This window comes from Geotrypetes seraphini, chromosome 4 (assembly GCF_902459505.1).
Source record: "Geotrypetes seraphini chromosome 4, aGeoSer1.1, whole genome shotgun sequence".
Taxonomy (NCBI): domain Eukaryota; kingdom Metazoa; phylum Chordata; class Amphibia; order Gymnophiona; family Dermophiidae; genus Geotrypetes; species Geotrypetes seraphini.
Window position 1 is genome coordinate 146,508,954 of NC_047087.1, and position 17,836 is coordinate 146,526,789.

A 17,836-nucleotide genomic window follows, 5' to 3' on the forward strand; every position below is an offset into this window, starting at 1 on the left:
TTAAACTTTTGAACTTTCTTAGCTCAGCTAAAGTGCGAATACAGCAATTTAGACAAGAAATGCCAATCTGTGAGCTTAATCTTTAATTACAAGGTCTCAGGCATTTTCACTAGAGCTCATAAATTTGAATATATCTAATATAATAAATCTCTAAGCCACGCATGCGCACTCCCTCTGCTTGCGCCGGTTTTCCGTGAGCTGTAGCGACCCGCAGGTAGGAGTGCGCATGCACAGCTTAGGGTTCTGTTTTTCGGTCTGGCCTGCTCCCTGCTGCTCCTTGCCGTATTGTATTTTTTCATTGAAAGACACGGCGGTGGCTCCTCTCACGATCCCCGCCTGCGTCAGACTTCCGACGCAGGTGGGGATCATGAGAGGAGCCGCCGCCGTGTCTTTCAACTAAAAAAATACAATATGGCAAGGCGAGCAGGGAGCAGGCCAGACCGAAGCTCCGACTTGAACTGCCAGTTGGCTGGCTCCCTTGCCAAAGTTATTTTTTCACTTTAAAAATGCTGCCGCGGCTCCTGTCACCAGGGAGTCGGCCAGATCACCACGGCAGCCACTCCCGCCCTCTCTCTTGGCCTACTGGGAGCAGGCGAGTGAAGCCCGGTACTTCCGGGTAGCTAAGGGGCGGAGCGCGGCGCATGCTCAGGGTCCGGGTGGGCAAACTGAGACTGCTGGTGCAGATGTCGTGGATACTTTTACCAGACAGATTTACACAAATAAAGCAAAAGTTCATAAAGACTTTTACTTTGATTGCCCACAGAACAATTATGCATAGTGTGCAGCTTTTCCAGTAGAAACAAAGTGCATAATTTTGATTACACAAACTTTTGTCAGTTTTTCCTTGACTCACTCTTACCCTGCCTTGGGCCTGCTTTTGTTATCCATGGACAGAAGTGCATTGTTAAAACAGGGTGAGTACTTTTATCTGCAGGCAAGTTGGGCAGTAGTCAAAACCATGATTTCTGTGCATAAAATCATTTGCACAAGAGGCTTCCATTATATCCCTCTCAGTTACTATTGAACTCTAGGATGTGTTTCAGCTAGTGTGTTTTCATCAGGAGAAGTAAAACACACCTTACAAACTCACTGGACAGAAAGAGACAGAAATTACAGAAAGCGGGTAAGGAAACAGAGAGAGAAAGAAATAAAGACAGACACACACACATATATTAGTGAGGGTCTGGGCAGGGAGAGCGATAGAAAGAAAGAAAGAAATAAAGATAAGAGCGGGAGGGAGAAAGAAAGAAATAAAGAAAGATAGACAGGGAGGGAGAGAGACAGAAATAAAGGAAGAAAGAGACAGGGGGCAGGAGAAAGACAGATAGACATCTATTCTAGCACCCATTAATGTAATGGGCTTAAACACTAGTATATATATACAGTATTCAGTTTTGATTCATTTACAAAGTCTAGTAGTTTTCATCTCATCTGCGACACATATCACACCTGTAAATTTCAGGAAATCTTCAACATCATGTACATTTCTTATGTTAAAAATTCAATAAAAAATATTTTAAAAATGAAAATAAACAACAAAAACAGGATCGGAAAACAGAACAGTTTTAAAGGGAGAACTTTGTTTTACATTTGTTCAACAAACAGAGATTGCATTATCTTTACACTTAGTTATGAGCTCTGGGAGAGCAGTTCCATATCGGCACAATCAGATGACGTCGCCCACTTATATACCTAACTCGGTACTATTTATTGACAGAAAAGTATATATACACCCCACCATTAATATGTAGTTTTCTTATTATTGTGCATTATGTCACTTTACACAAGTCTCAAGACTTATTTCCTGAGTAGACAAATTATATTACAAATGAAAGGATCTGGATTTCTGTGCATAAAATCATTTGCACAAAACGCTTCCATTATATTACAAATGAAAGGATCTGGATGTTTCATGTTTCTCTGAAACAACAAAACAAAATTAGATTAAAATAACTTCAAGTTCTCCAACTCCAAAGCCTGTGTATGTTTATGGCTCCTGGGTTTGATTGAAATGATGTTTATTTTTTTAGACAATTACAGCTCTTTGTCCAATGAATGGTAATCGATTTGGTTATGCCCTTTCCAATGGTACTGTTGGTGTGTATGACAGAGCAGTGCGCTACTGGAGGATTAAAGTAAGTACATTGACAATAATCAGAACTAGTATTAATGAAAAGAAATACAATGTAATGTGTTTTTTTGAGAATTGCAGATTATCCCAGGCAAGCAGGCAACATATTCTCACATGTGGATGACGTCATCCATGGAGCACTGGTACGGAGAGCTTTAAAAGTGCATCGTCACTTTAAGAACTTAAGAAAGTTTGCGAACTGCCGTGTATGGCAAAAGTGCCTTCCTGCCCAATGTAGGCTCATGGTACCTCAGTTCTTAGTTTTCCGTGGAGCTAAGAAGTCATGTCTCTACACGTTCAGTTTTTTACCATTTGCCTTTCTGCTCACGCGTTTTTTCTTCTATTTTTATACTTTCTTTAAGAGTACTTATATTTTCTTTAAAAAAAAAAAGAGTAAAAGAACTCTTTTTCCTCCTTTTCTCCTTGTGGGCTTTGGCTGGTGAGGCCATTTCGTTTTCCTCAGCCATTGAGTTAAATTTGGCTGAGGCACTTTTTCCGTCAATGTCCCAGCTATTAGCGGGTTTTAAAAAGTGCTGCAGGTGCTAAAGGCAATTTCTATCACTGACCCCCATAGTTGGTGTTTGCAGTGCCTTTGCCCAGAACACCGTGTAGATCCTTATGCTCTGTGTTCTATCCTACAGAAACGTTCCATCAAAAGCCGGAGACTTCAGTAAGACTAATTGTTCAACACTGGCATGGAAATGAAGAAGACATCAGACATCAACATCGACACTGGCGTCGGGAGACCTCACTCCGCCTGGTATGCCAGTTAAGAATCCGCCAGCTTCCTAACAGCTCTTGCAGGTCACTCTTGCATCGAGTTCCTCGATGCCGACTAAGCGACGACCTCTTCTCCATGTTGCCTCTCCTGTATCGAGGTGTGCATCCTTTTTGAGGTCACCCTCTCCGAGGCAAGATGCGGCATCGATAGTACTGGCAGAAAGGCCAAAGGTACTGGTGCTTTCATTCCTCGAAAAGCTCCATGCGCTTTTCCAAATGAGTGATATGTTCAAGCTCCTTACTCTGATATTGATTCCCTCAGTACCGGTCCAGCCTGAGCATAAGACAACTAAGTCACCCAGTACTGACACTGGCTCTCCAGAGAAGCATTGACATTCCACACCTAAGTGTATACCACACCATCACAGGTCCAGTTCTCCATCGAGGCCTTGTTCCAGTTCATCGTCATTCTTCCTCCTCATCTTGACGCTCCAAATCTAGTAAGCATCGTTCCTCTTCAGGAGCTTCCAAAAGGAAACATTGCTCTCCTTCAAGGTCTTCCAAACATAAAAGAGTGTCACGTCAGACATCATTCTCGTCATTGGATCGACACCTTGCTAGACGCAAAAATTCATCTGCTTGACGCACTCCTTCACCAAAGCCTTTTTATTTTTTATATTTTATTTTTATTAATTTGCAATAACAATACAAGTAAACACTTCTTACAGAAATACAGAAAAGTAAACTTGTTAAAAATAGGAAAAATTATTAACAGAAGAATTCAAATATTTTCCTTTCTTAGACTACCATTTAAACAAGGGGGGATCCATTAAACTCATGGATTACAGGAGAAATATTTATTAAAGAAAGCTGACTATGATCAACATAAGTACATAAGAATTGCCGCTGCTGGGTCAGACCAGTGGTCCATCATGCCCAGCAGTCGGCTCCTGCGACAGCTCTCTGGTCAAAGACCAGCGCCTTAACTGAGACTAGCTCTATCAGCGTACATCCTTGTTCAGCAGGAACTTGTCTAACTTTGTCTTGAATCCCTGGAGGGTGTTTTCCCCTATAACAGCCTCCAGAAGAGTGTTCCAGTTTTTTACCACTCTCTGCGTGAAGAACTTCCTTATGTTTGTACGGAATCTGTTCCCTTTTAACTTTAGAGGGTGAACAACCTATCATTATCTTGAATGTTTTGATCATGTCCCCTCTCAGTCTCCTTTTAAGGGAGAAGAAGACCAGTTTCTCTAATCTCTCACTGTATGGCAACTCCTCCAGCCCTTTAACCATTTTAGTCGCTCTTCTCTGGACCCTTTCGAGTAGTACTGTGTCCTTGTTCATGTACAGCGACCAGTGCTGGACACAGTATTCCTGGTGAGGGCGTACCAAGGTCTGGTACAGCGGCATGATAACCTTCGATCTATTCATGTTCCCCTTCTTAATCATTTCCAGCATTCTGTTCGCCCTTTTCGCCACTGCTGCGCATTGCGCAGATGGCTTCAGTGATTTGTCGACCAGTACTCCTAAGTCTCTTTCCTGGGGGGTCTCTCCAAGTACTGCACCGGACATCCTGTATTCATGTATAAGATTTTTGTTACCGACATGCATCACCTTAAACTTATCCATGTTAAACCTCATTTGCCATGTCATGGCCCATTTCTCCAGTGTGTTTATATCACGTTGCAGGTCTTTGCAATCCTCCTGCATCTTCACTACTCTGAATAACTTCATATCATCTGCAAATTTAATCACATCACTCGTCGTACCAATTTCCAGGTCATTTATAAATATTTTGAAGAGCAAGGGTCCAAGCACCGAACCCTGCAGCCCTCCACTTGTGACGCTTTTCTAGTCCGAGTATTGTCCATTTACCCCCACTCTCTGTTTCCTATCCACCAGCCAGTTTTTTGAAATAGTATTCATGCGGAACCTTGTCGAACGCCTTCTGAAAATCCAGATATACAATGTCGATAGGGTCACCTTTGTCTATCTGCCTCATTTACTCCTAAAATTCATCAAGCAAGATCTTCCTTTACTGAAGCCGTGCTGGCTGGACCTCATCAGATCATTTCCTTCAAGATGATCAATGATGCTGTCCTTTATCAGCGCCTCTACCATATTTCCCGGTACCGAGGTCAGCCTCACCGGTCTGTAGTTTCCCGGAACTCCCCTCGAACCTTTGTTGAAGATTGGCGTAACATTTGCCACTTTCCAGTCTTCCGGAATACTTCCCGATTTGATCGACAGATTGACTATTAGTTGAAACAGTTCAGCTATAGCCTCTTTCAGTTCCTTGATTACCCTCAGATGGATGCCATCCGGTCCCGGGGATTTATCATTTTTAAGCCTATCAATCTGCCTGCATATCTCTTCTAGACTGACCCATTTGTTCAAATTATCCAGGTAAATCTATAAATCTTTATACATCTTTTTAAGTTCTAGAAAGGCTCTTAATTGTGATGGTAGAAAAAAGGTGTACTTAATCCTCAAATATCGAATCAGATATTTGCAGGGCTATACTAATAGGTAGGAAGCTCCCTACTTTTTAGTTTCATCACGCATAGACAAGAATTATTTTCTACAATCTTGTGTAATCTTTAAAGTATCCAGATAAATCCAGATTCTTTGCCCGGAAAAAATTAAATGGGAATTGCGGAAGTAAAGTTTCATCACTAAGTTCAAGTCCTGCTCGAATAGAAAAGAGATGAGCAGTGTCCCCTTTTCCTTTACTTCAGAAAGGAATTCCTCCAACATCAAAGCCCTTTTATGATTCTGACTTAGAGTCTGATTTAGCTGAAGACTTACCTGAGTCTACAATGGAGGCGTATGATACTACCTTGGAAAAGTCTCTACAAAAGTCTCCACCAAGGGCTAAATCTCATACTGAGAGACTTTCTTTCACCACATTTATTTGCCAGTTGGGCAAGGAGTTACCAGTCAAGCTAGAAGCTAATTCTGCCTAAAGTGCTGAATACTTGGATGCCTTAGATTATGATGAGCCTCCTAAAGAACTTCTCAGACTTCACAAGAACTGGGAAATGCCCCTAACCATTACAGTGGCTCCCAGAAAACTGGACTCTCTTTATAAAATAATTTCTTCTCCAGGTTTTGACAAACCACAGCTTCAGCACCGGTCCCTAGTGGTAGAATCGACTTAAAAAATTTTTACTCCATGGAAAAAGTCTATGCCTCAATGCAACCAAGGAATGAAGGATGCACTATGGATAAATTTGGGTGTCACCTGTACCAAAATTCCATACTAGCAAATAGAATTCTAAATTATTTCTACATTTCCTGCTATGTAAAGCACCTTGTTAAGAAATTGTCTTGTTTTGATAGATACATTCTTCCACAACATATGCAGGAATTTATTATATCTCTTGCACCTTTGCTCTAGCTAGAAGATACATGGCAAGATATGCTTATGATGCATTGAATTATTTTTCAGTGCATCAGCTTTGTCAGTAGCAATGAGACGTCTTGCATGGCTATGAGTCTCAGATATGGACATCAATCCTCAGGACAGATTAGCGAACATTCCCTGTTTGGGAGATGTTCTGTTTGGAACTTTATTGAAAATGCCATACAAAAGCTTACTGATCATGAGAAACATTGGGGTATTATTCCCATTGGGAACTGATGATAACCACAGACCTCTGGTACTAAAAGTCATCTGAGAGGGATAGTCTCTTCATTTTATCAATATGCCTCCAGATCATCTGCCAAGTGAGTCTTCTTTCAACCCTCAGCAGATGTCCCTGCTTCTTCAGGAGATACAGTCCCTCCTTCTTCTCAATGCGATAGAGGAGGTTCCACCTGCGCAGAGAAACAAGGGATTTTACTCCCAGTATTTTCTCATCTCAAAGAAGAGGGGATGTCTGCAGCTGATCTTAGACCTCAGGGGCCTCAACAGATTTCTAGTAAGGAAAAGTTTCAGATGTTATCCTTGGTGACATTATATTCCCTCCTAGATTGCAACGACTGTCAGATGTCAGATTTCAGGTGGCACACCACCATTATCAGTACAAGGTCCTGCCCTTTGGACTTGCATCTTCTCCCAGAGTATTCACCAAGTGCCTGTTGCTAGTGGCAGGGGTATTGAGGTGTTTCCCTATCTGGACGATTGGCTGATCAAAGTTTCAACCTCTCAAGGGATGATTGCAGTGACTCACTTAACAATTCTCTTCCTTCAGCAGTTGGGGTTCGAAAACAATTTTCTCAAATCCCAACTTCAACCCTCTCAGAATCTGCAATTTATTGGAACTCTGCTAGACACCATCTCATAGTGTTTCTCCCTCAGCAATGACTATAGAATTTGGTTCAGCTTTGCACTCAGACTTCTCACCTGCCATCACTCTCAGCCAGGAAAATGATGTTACTACTGGGTCACATGGCTTCCATGGTGCATGTTACTCCATTTGCGAGACTTCATCTCAGGACGCCTCAATGGACTTTTTCATCTCAGTGGTCTCAAGCTTTCGATCCAATGTCTCTACACATTATCGTCACTCCTTCACTTTGGCAATCTCTGCAGTGGTGGATGAACTCTTCCAATCTCTCCAGAGGGTTGTTGTTCCACATACCTCCACATCAGAAGGTTCTGACAACAGACTCGTCCACCTACTCTTGAGGGGCTCATTTGGACGTTCTTTGCACTCAAGGTCACTGGTCTACCAGGATCGCCTTTGCCATATCATTCTGTTGGAACTCCAAGTGATCTACAATGTTCTCAAAGCTTGTCAGCACATTGTAACCAACCACCTCCTTCTTATCCACATGGATAATCAGGTCACAATATATTACATAAATAAGCAAGGTGGCACGGGCTCTCTCCATCTTTGTCAAGAGGCCCAAAAAATTTGGACCTGGGTGAATGCTCACAACATATTCTTGAAAGCAATATACATTCAAGGAGAAAATAATTATCTTGTAGACAAAACTCAGCAGGTTTCTTCAGCCATACAAGTGGACGCTCAACTCTGCAGTTCTGCATCGTTTCTTCTCTCAGTAGGGGACTCCTCAGATAGACTTATTTGCAACCCCTTCAACTACAAGCTGCCCCAGTTTTGCTCCAGGCAGTACTCTCCCTAACGGCTAGAAGCGGATGCTTTCCTATTGGATTGGATGCACAAGTTTCTCTATGCATTTCCTCCAATCCCTCTCATCCTCAAGACACTTATCAAGCTCAAATGGGAGGAAGCTACCATGATTCTCATAGCTCTTCGGTGGCCCAGTATCAAGGAACCAGTCCCTTATCAGATTTGTCCATCTCTTCTCACGCAGAATTGTGGATCTCTTCTGCATCCCAATCTTCAGTTGTTGCACCTGACAGCTTGGTACCTCTCGGGCTGACATCAGCAGACTTTCATCTTTCCCAGACTGATTTTGGAAGCATCAAGAAAACCATCAACAGTGTTATCAACACAAATGGAAGCAGTTTTCCACATGGTGTATTCTTTATCATCATGATGCTAAATCTACCTCTGTATCTTCAGTATTGGATTACCTTCTACATTTATCCAATTCATCTCAGTGCTATGAATGTGTTTGATGGAAAACATCTCACTGCTCATACTCTTGTATTCAGATTTATCAAAGGACTTTTCAATAACAAACCTCTCAAACCACCTCCAGTAGTTTGGTATCTTAATGTGGTTCTTGCTAGACTAATGAAGCCTCCTTTTGAACAAATGTCCTCGACTCATCTTAAATATCTCACTCCTGGAGAAACGGCTTTTTATACTTTGGACTGTAAATGAGCTTTGGCCTACAGCGTACTCAGCCAGATTGAACATCTCCTCAACTCTTTGTCTCCTTCGATCCTAATAAGTTGGGACGTCCTGTATCCAAAAGATACCTGGTTGTCAGCTTGTACGGCCTTCTGTTATGCTCAGGCTGGGCTACAACTGGGGAGTCATGTCATAGCTCACAAAGTCCGAACTATGGCAGCTTCAATTGCTTTTTTACGTTTCACTCCTATTGATGAACTCTCTAAAGATGCTACTTGGTCCTCAGTTCATACATACACATCTTAATAATAATAATAATAATAACTTTATTTTTTCTATACCGCCATAATCTTGCGACTACTACTATCTGGAATCTTATTCCAGACGGGATGGTCACTTCGGCCAAGCCGTTTTGCAAAATTTATTCTCTTAATGGTCAACTCTCCCTCCATCCCAATGTAATAATAATAATAACAATTTATATACCACAGTACCGTGAAGTTCTATGCGGTTTACAATGATTAAAAGGTATTACAGGTCAAGTGGAATAAACAAAGTTCAGAGTTGATGAATAACAGTGCTAAAGAACATTTGTTGAGGACTAAGATTGTATAAGTCAGTTACCTAAGTACTTCAGGAACAGATGTGTTTTTAGGCGTTTCCTGAATTCCCTATAAGTAGTAGCACGAGCAGTTGTTCCAGGTCTTTACCCCATAATGCTGCTTGATGTGAGAAAAGATGTTGGTGATAACTTTTAAATTTACAACCTCTAACCGGTGGAGAAACAGTAAGCTAGGGAGTCACACATGTGAGAATATGCTGCCTGCTTATCCTGTCTTATCCTGGGATAAAGCACAGTTACTTACTGTAACAGGTGTTATCCAGGAACAGCAGGCATTTATTCTCACAACCCACCCAGCTCCCCTGTTTGGCTTCTTAGCTTGCTTACAGAACTGAGGTACAGTGAGCCTGAGTCGTTCGGTATGGCACTCGCACATGCGCAGTATGGGCAGTTCATGAACTTTACATTTTTAAAGTGGCGATGCACTTTTAAAGCTGTCCATACCGGGACTCCATGGATGATGTCACCCACATGTGAGAATATATGCCTGCTGTCCCTGGATAATACCTGTTACAGTAAGTAACTGTGCTTTCTTGGTCGTTTGGCTGTTCATGGCCCTCTCACTGGCTGAGGGTCGGCGCATGGTGTATTCAGTGGTTTTAGGTCCTAAAAGGCCTGGGTTGCAGTGTGCTTTACAAGAAAAGCACTGTTGAGGCCCTGCTGTTCAGGGGCCACAATAATGAGAGACCTCACACTCGATATACTGCTCTTGAATAGTAGGCATTTTATTAGTAAATCAGTAACAGCTTCCAAGAATAAATCTTTCAGCATATAGAGTAACAGAGCATATGATCTTCAAGCCTGAGATCTCGTGTCTGTCCTGCTTACATGATCAGAAAAGCTATCTATACAATTCTTGTTAGTCAAAGGCCACGTTGGTCATATGATTAGTTTTTATTGGTACTTACACACATCATTACACTTATTAGTTCATTAATTGGTTTACAATATTTGTGTCATACTATACGTGTGTCCTGTTTACTGGAAAATCACTTACCTTTTCCCATCAAATGTCATTTTAATCATCAGGTCAGCAATTTCAAGTCAAAGGTCCAGTAAGTGTCTGCCCATACAGGATATATCTTGCAAATCATGGATTTTTATATTCTTGGTCAGGACATGTCCTAATCCTTTTATGATATCATGGCAGATGTGGAAGAATAAGTTTCACTTGACTTGCTTATCTTAGCATAAGTTTCGCTTCACTTGCTGTTCTCAGAAAGTTATTCTCCAGCAAGCATATATTGTGCAAAAGCTAACAGCTATAATCAGATTGTTTTTCAGTCATTTTTAGGCCTTTAAAAAGTATTACCTATTATATTAAGGGATTTCAGAGGTTCTTCACCTTTAGTTATCTAAAGGACTTGAAATCTTCACCTGTATCTATACAAGGGCTTTCTCTCCTCCTCCTCTATTATCCCCTCTTTGAAGCCTAAGATGGCTTCGACACCCTAATAGAATGGTGTGTATGCAGGTCAGACTGAGGTTGATCACGGAGTACAAGCATAGGGCCTAAGTACTCAAAATTGAGCTTGATAAAAGATTAAAAGGACAAGTGACCCAACCCCAAACTAAACTATAAGGACAATAGGTATAGTATGATTCAGTGAATAAAAGAAAGATAATCAAGGAAACAAGAAAATATAATATCACAAAAAGTCATTATACGTGAAAATATCATTTCATAAGTAAATATGCTTATTCAAGAATTGCTTGCAGTTAAAAATATACCTGTTACTAGTGTTTAAACCCGTTACATTAACGGGTGCTAGAATAGATGTGTAGACTTAGCACAATGGGTCGCTGAGGTGTTTCTTTCTTTCTTACTTTATGTTTTTGTTCTCTCTCCCTGCCCCCCTTTCTTTCTTTCTGTCTCTGTCCCCCTATGTGTCTCTGTCTATCTCTTCCCTGGCCCCCCCTCCCCCCCATCTTACTATCTCTCTCCCTAGCTGTCTGTCAGTCTTTCTTCTTTCTGTATCTTCTCCCTTCCTTTTACCTCCCATGTCCCCTGTCCAGCAGTAGCCTTTCTCCCAATCACACCCCTCCCCCAAAGAAAACCAAGATAGTTTATTGTTCTCAATCAATTAAAACCCTCCCCCCAAATCAAAGCAAGATCATTTCCTGTCCCCAACAAATCAAACCCCTCTCCCCAAATGGAAGCAAGATTGTTCCCTTCCCCCCTTCCCAACACCCCCCCCTTTACCTAAAGTAATGTAAGATCGTTCACTAATTCCCCAGCACACTCACCACTCAAATGAAAGCAAAATATTTCCCTTCCTCAAACAGGATTATTTGAGAAGGGGCTCGGCGCAAGCCATCCTGTTGAGACTTGGAAACTGCCTTGCACAGAACGCAACCGCCGCGGGCCTAGGGTGTAGGCATCAGTGACAGCAGGTTACCTAACCACCGAGGTTGGGCCCCCCAGTGAGGCAGCAGGTATTGCGGCGCTGGGGCAGTGCAGAAGAGGAGGAAGATGGGTCTGTGACTTTCTTCCTTTCCTCCTCCTCCCGCTCCCGCAGTCTCTGGAACCCTCTTGCGAACTTTTCGTGAGAGGGAGCACGACAGCGGGGCCGGGGCGGATGCCAAGGATGTATGGTGGGGTTTCTTTTCGGCATCAGTGAGGCAGGAGAGGTTGGAGAGGGATTTTTGCCTGCGCAGGTTTGAGCCGCTGCCCGTAACACCTTCAGTTCGCCAGTCCCGCGCAGGGGCAGCGGCCGACCCTCCGCCAGGGCCTTCGGGAGAGTCCTCATTGGCTTGGAACTGCAAACAAAGAAGGGATTTCGTCTCTGCTGCCGAAGTTCTTGCCTCCCATCCCCCTTCCCTCCGGCTCCGATGCATTGGAGGGCCGCAAGTGTGGGGCAGTTGTAGGCGCGCATGCGCACTCCTTCCGGCCACGGACATACGGATCACGGAACACGCAGGTAGGAGTGCGCATGCGCGCTTAGCATTTTATTATATTAGATAATAATTGAGTGTCCTGAGACTCATCTGTGTTTTAAATGTCTGAACTGTTTATGTATATAATAGGTGTGGGTTCTTCAGCAGAAGGGGGAAAGGCAAATAAACCTTTGCATGGACGTGGGGTGAGTTGACAATTTCTTTAGCATCAGCAGCAGATGAATCCAGAGACCAATGGGATAGCACACATCTACCAGCAGGTGGAGATAGAGAAACTGGTTAACAGGTGGTCCTATTGGCTGGCACTCCTCCTGTATCTTCAGTATACTCTATCTCCCAGTAGGTGATGGTCGCTATTCAACTAGCTCCTGAATTCTGGCTGTGACTGGAAAATTATTTTCTCCTGTTGAGGTTTCTCTTCAGTGAGACTGCCATTCTATTTCTCCTGTTGAGGTTTCTCTTCAGTGAGATGGCAATTTTATTTCTCCTGTTGAGGTTTCTCTTCAGTGAGACAGGGGTGTCCGGCTGAACGGTGCCGGCTTTAGGGGTTACACCTGGGCCCCCCCAGGTCCCTGCCTCACCCTCCCTCCAATGATAGAGGGTCTGACTGGGTCTCCAGTTTTTCTTCTTTCCCTTCTCTGTTTAAAAAAAAAAAAGGAGACCACAGTTGCTTCAACCGGTCCTAACAACAAGCTTGTGAGTATGTATGTGTTTTTTACTGTTGTTTGAACTTCAGGTTCTGTTTGGAAGTCTTAGTACTGTGGGTTCGGTCAACATACGTTTAAGGAATGGATATTTTATTGAGGCTAAGTTTTATGACTAGAAATCCGATGAGGGAGCCGGGACTTTCCCGCTCTTTGCATGCACGCACTTGGTTTCCTTGTTGGTTACAGCGCGGCAGTAGTGGTGCGATTTCAAATGGTGAAAGCCCTACAGGGGGTGCTGGCTTTGAATAGTAGCCACACCACTTTTATAGACCAGTGTTTCTCAGCAAGCGAAAGCTGTTTGTTGGGGGCAAGTGGCATCGGCTGCTGCTGAGGATGTCGGCTGCCTGCCCACCCACCCGCCGAAGCCACCAATGGGGATCCCTGCTTCCTTCCCTCCATTCTCCTGATGAAGCCACCACCGGTGATTCTTCCTTCCTGCCCTCTACTCTCCTGTAGAAGCTGCCGCCGGGTATCTCACCTTCCTGTCCTCCACGCTCCTGTAAAAGTCGCTACCAGTTAATCCTCTTTCCCGCCAGCCCCCATCCACCGAAGCCAACTCAGAGGGCTTCCTTCTGATGTCAGAGCTGACATCAGAGGAAAGCCTTCTGGGTCAGCAAGGGGGAGGGGAGGTTCCCAGTTACCTCCTCCTGCCTTCAGCAGGACTCGTTGCAGGGATGTGCAGGCAGCGGTTCACACTCTGCAAGTAGTTGACCTGGAAACATTCTCTCTGATGTCAGAGTTGACGTCAGAGGGAAAGTTTGTGGGTCAGCCATGTGCAGCTTGAGAATCGCTGCCTACACGTCCTTGCAAAGAGAGCCGCTGAAGGCAGAAGGAGTGAGTAAGTAAGGGATATAGGGGAGATGATCTGGGACTAAGGGAGATAGGAGAGGGGGAAGGAGCGCTTTGGGACATGGGGATGAACACAATTTGGGGACAAAGGCTAGAAGGCAGGGAGTGGGGCACAAACTTGGGACACAGAAGGAAGGGAGGGGGGCATAAACATGGGATACAGAAAGGAGTGAGGGTATGGAAAGGGAGAATTATTGGGCATGAGTATGTGAGTGAGAGGGAAAGAGATGGTGCACATGGGGAATGGAAGAAAGAGGAAAATTGGGCATTGAGAAAGAGAGGCGTGAGGTAGAGATGAATGGGGAATAGAAGGATGAGAGGGAGAACTGTTGGATATGGTAGTAGAGAGGGACCAGAGGGACAAATTGAAGAGGATGCAAAGGGGAGGAATGTTGGACATAGTGATGGAGGGAAAGATGTTGTATTGTTCTGGAGAGCAGTAATAGAAGGAGAAATGGGCATAGGGCTGGTGGGCAGTGGTGAAAAATGCTGCACATGATCCAGGGGACTAAAGAGGGAGAAATGTTGGATGTGGCAGTAGAGGGGGTGGGAGAGATGCCTGGATCTCTCAAGACAGATGAATGATGAGAGAGGGAGATATGTTGCCAATAGGGGTGGAGGAGAGAGGAAGAAAAATTGGACTCATGGAGAGACAGAGAGAGATGTTGGTTGGGGAAGAGAATGAAGTTCGGAGGAGAGGAAGCATGCAGGAGGCAGAAGAAAAGAAATATTGGATGCACAGTCAGAAGGAAGTGCAACCAGAGACTCATGAAATCACCAGACTACAGAGGTAGGAAAAATGATTTTATTTTCAATTTAGTAGTTGAAATGTGTCAGTTTTGAGATTTTATATCAGTTATGTGTCGGTTTTGAGAATTTATATCTGCTGTCTATATTTGGTTGAGTGGAAGGCGGCAGAGGATAGTGATCAATAGAGATTGCTCTGAGGAAAGGGATGTTACCAGTGGTGTGCCTCAAGGTTCTGTTTTTGGGCCAGTTCTTTTTGACATTTTTATAAACGATATTGCTTAAGGGTTGTTGGGTAAGATTTGCCTCTTTATGGATGATACCAAAATCTGCAATCGAGTAGAGACGATGGATGGTGTGAATAACATGGAGAAAGACCTGGCGAAGTTTGAAGAATGGTCTGAAATTTGGCAGCTAAAATTTAATGCTAAGAAATGGAAGGTCATGCATTTGACCTGCAAAAACCCAATGGAACAGTACAGTTTAGGGGGTGGAGAACTTATGTGCACGACAGAGCAGCGGGACTTGGGTGTGATTGTATGTGATGATCTTAAGGTGGCCAAACAGGTTGAAAAGGTGACAGCGATAGCTAGAAGGATGCTAGGTTGCACAGGGAGAGGTATGGCCAGTATGAAAAAGGAGGTATTGATGCCCCTGTATAAGACTTTGGTAAGACCTCTTTTAGAATATTGTGTACCATTCTGGAGGCCGCACCTTCAAAAAGATATAAAAAGGATGGAGTCAGTCCAGAGGCGGGCTACTAAAATGGTATGTGGTTTTCATCATAAGGCATATGGGGACAGACTTAAAGATCCCAATCTGTATACAGTGATACCTTGGATTACGAGCATAATCCGTTCCAGGAGCATGCTCGTAATCCAAAATGCTCGTTTATCAAAGCAAAGTTCCCCATAGAAAATAGTGGTCACACCGAAGATTCGTTTCAGAACCCGGGGTCTGTACCTGTCGGGTGCCGGGTGCTGCAGTGCCGTCTCCTCCGTCCGCCTCCTCTGTCCATCATCCGAAGAAGAACCCCACAGTGCCGCTTCGGGGGGGATGCCTCTAATGTCCGCCAGCCACCGGAGAACCCCGCAGTGCCGTTTCAGAGGGATGCCTCCTCCATCCGCCGGCCAGCCCTCCATGTCGGATAATAATAACATAAGAACATAAGCAGTGCCTCCGCCGGGTCAGACCATAGGTCCATCCTGCCCAGCAGTCCGCTCCCGCGGCGGCCCAAACAGGTCACGACCTGTCCAAATCACCAGAAGGGGCCCCCATGCCACCTTGGTTTCCTATTGAGTCCTATCTTCCCATCAAAGTCCTAGCCCTCCGGTCTTGCACATGCACGACCTGGTCGGGTTTCTATACTTATTTTCTGGTTAGCTTTCTCAGTATCCCACGATCCCTTTATCCCTCAGGAATCCGTCCAGTCTCTGTTTGAATCCCTGTACCGTACTCTGCCCAATCACGTCCTCCGGTAGCGCATTCCAAGTGTCCACGACCCTTTGGGTGAAAAAAAACTTCCTTGCATTCGTTTTGAACCTATCTCCCTTCAGTTTCTCCGAATGCCCCCTCGTACCTGTTGTCCCCTTCAGCCTGAAGAATCTGTCCCTATCCACCCTCTCTATGCCCCTCATGATCTTGAAGGTCTCTATCATATCACCCCTGAGCCTCCTTTTTTCCAGAGAGAAGAGCCCCAGCCTATCCAACCTCTCGGCATATGGGCAGTGTTCCAGCCCTCTTACCAGTTTTGTTGCTCTCCTTTGGACTCTCTCGAGTACCGCCATGTCCTTCTTGAGGTACGGCGACCAATATTGAACACAATATTCCAGATGCGGACGCACCATCGCTCGATACAGTGGCATGATGACTTCCCTCGTCCTAGTTGTTATGCCCCTTTTTATGATGCCCAGCATCCTGTTGGCTTTTTTTGAGGCCGCTGCGCACTGTGCAGATGGCTTCAGTGATGCATCCACCAGCACTCCCAAGTCTCTCTCAAGACCGCTTTCTCCCAACAATGCCCCCCCCAATTTGTAGTTGAACAACGGGTTCTTTTTCCCTATATGCATGACCTTGCATTTTTCCACGTTAAAGCGCATTTGCCATTTGTTCGCCCAGTCTTCCAGCTTGTCTAGGTCCCTTTGCAGGTCCTCACACTCCTCCCTGGAGCTAACTCTGCCGCACAGTTTGGTATCGTCTGCAAATTTTATAACCTCGCACTTTGCCTCCTTTTCCAGGTCATTGATAAATATGTTGAAGAGTAACGGCCCCAGCACCGATCCCTGCGGCACACCGCTCGTGACTCCCCGCCAGTCAGAATATTGGCCCTTTACTCCGACCCTCTGCAGTCTACCCGACAACCAGTGCTCTATCCATCGGTGCACATCCCCTCCCACCCCGTGGTTCCACAGCTTCCTAAGCAGCCTTTCATGTGGCACCTTGTCGAAAGCCTTTTGAAAATCGAGGTAAATGATGTCGATGGGTTCCCCATTGTCCACCCGACTGCTTATTCCCTCAAAGAAGTACAGAAGGTTCGTTAAGCATGACCTTCCCTTACAGAATCCGTGCTGGCTTGTTCTCAGTAGGCCATTTCTCTCAATGTGCTCGCAAATGCCGTCCTTTATCATAGCTTCCACCATCTTCCCTATAATTGAAGTCAGGCTCACCGGCCTGTAGTTCCCGGGGTCACCCCTCGATCCCTTTTTGAAGATAGGTGTGACATTCGCCAATTTCCAGTTTATATACCGCAGGACCGTGAAGTTCTATGAGGTTTACAATGAATTAGAAAGATTCTATGAATTAGAATGAATTACAATGAATTAGAAAGATTCAATGCGGTTTACAATGAATTAGAAGATTCTACAAATTGAATGGAACATTCATAGTTAGAGATTAGTGGTTAACAGTTTACAGGATCAGATTTGGGGGGTGAGATTGTGATGGGGTTGATTGTGCAGATTCGTTACCTAGGTACTTCAAGAACAGGTATGTTTTTAGATGTTTCCTAAATTCACCATAGTTATTTGCATGTTAGTTTTTCCAGGTCTTTGCCCCATGTGGCTACTTGATATGATAGAAGTTGTTGATAGTGTCTCTTAAATTTACATCCTCTAGCCGATGGGGAAACGAACTTCAGGTGTGTTCTTCTCTTATGTCTGTTGGTTGAGAAGGAGAAGAGGTCATTTATACATTTAGGGGCTAGACCGGATAGTACCTTAAAGCAGAGACACCCCCAGCTTGAACTTCGCACGTGCCTCCATTGGCAGCCAGTGCAGGAGTCGGTAGGAAGGGGTTATGTGATCGGACTTCTTCAACCCAAAGATCAACCTGACTGCCGCATTTTGTATCAGTTGTAGTCTCTGCATTTTCTTTTGGGAGATTGCCAGATGGGCAATGTTACAATAATCAAGATGGCTTAGTATTAGGGATT

The 17,836-nt window shown here is 44.3% G+C and overlaps 1 protein-coding gene across 6 annotated transcripts in view; it reads left to right on the top strand.

Annotated features, from left to right (window-relative positions):
- BBS2 (Bardet-Biedl syndrome 2) overlaps positions 1 to 17,836 on the top strand; it is an 876,805-nt gene that overhangs the window by 249,100 nt on the left and 609,869 nt on the right. For 5 of the 6 annotated variants that reach the window (XM_033940623.1, XM_033940626.1, XM_033940622.1 and 2 more), the window contains one exon: positions 2,031 to 2,135. The exons of the other annotated variant lie outside the window; for it this stretch is intronic. In XM_033940623.1, coding sequence (XP_033796514.1) covers positions 2,031 to 2,135 — 105 coding nt within the window. The remainder of the gene's footprint in view (positions 1 to 2,030; positions 2,136 to 17,836) is intronic. 6 annotated transcript variants of the gene reach the window in all.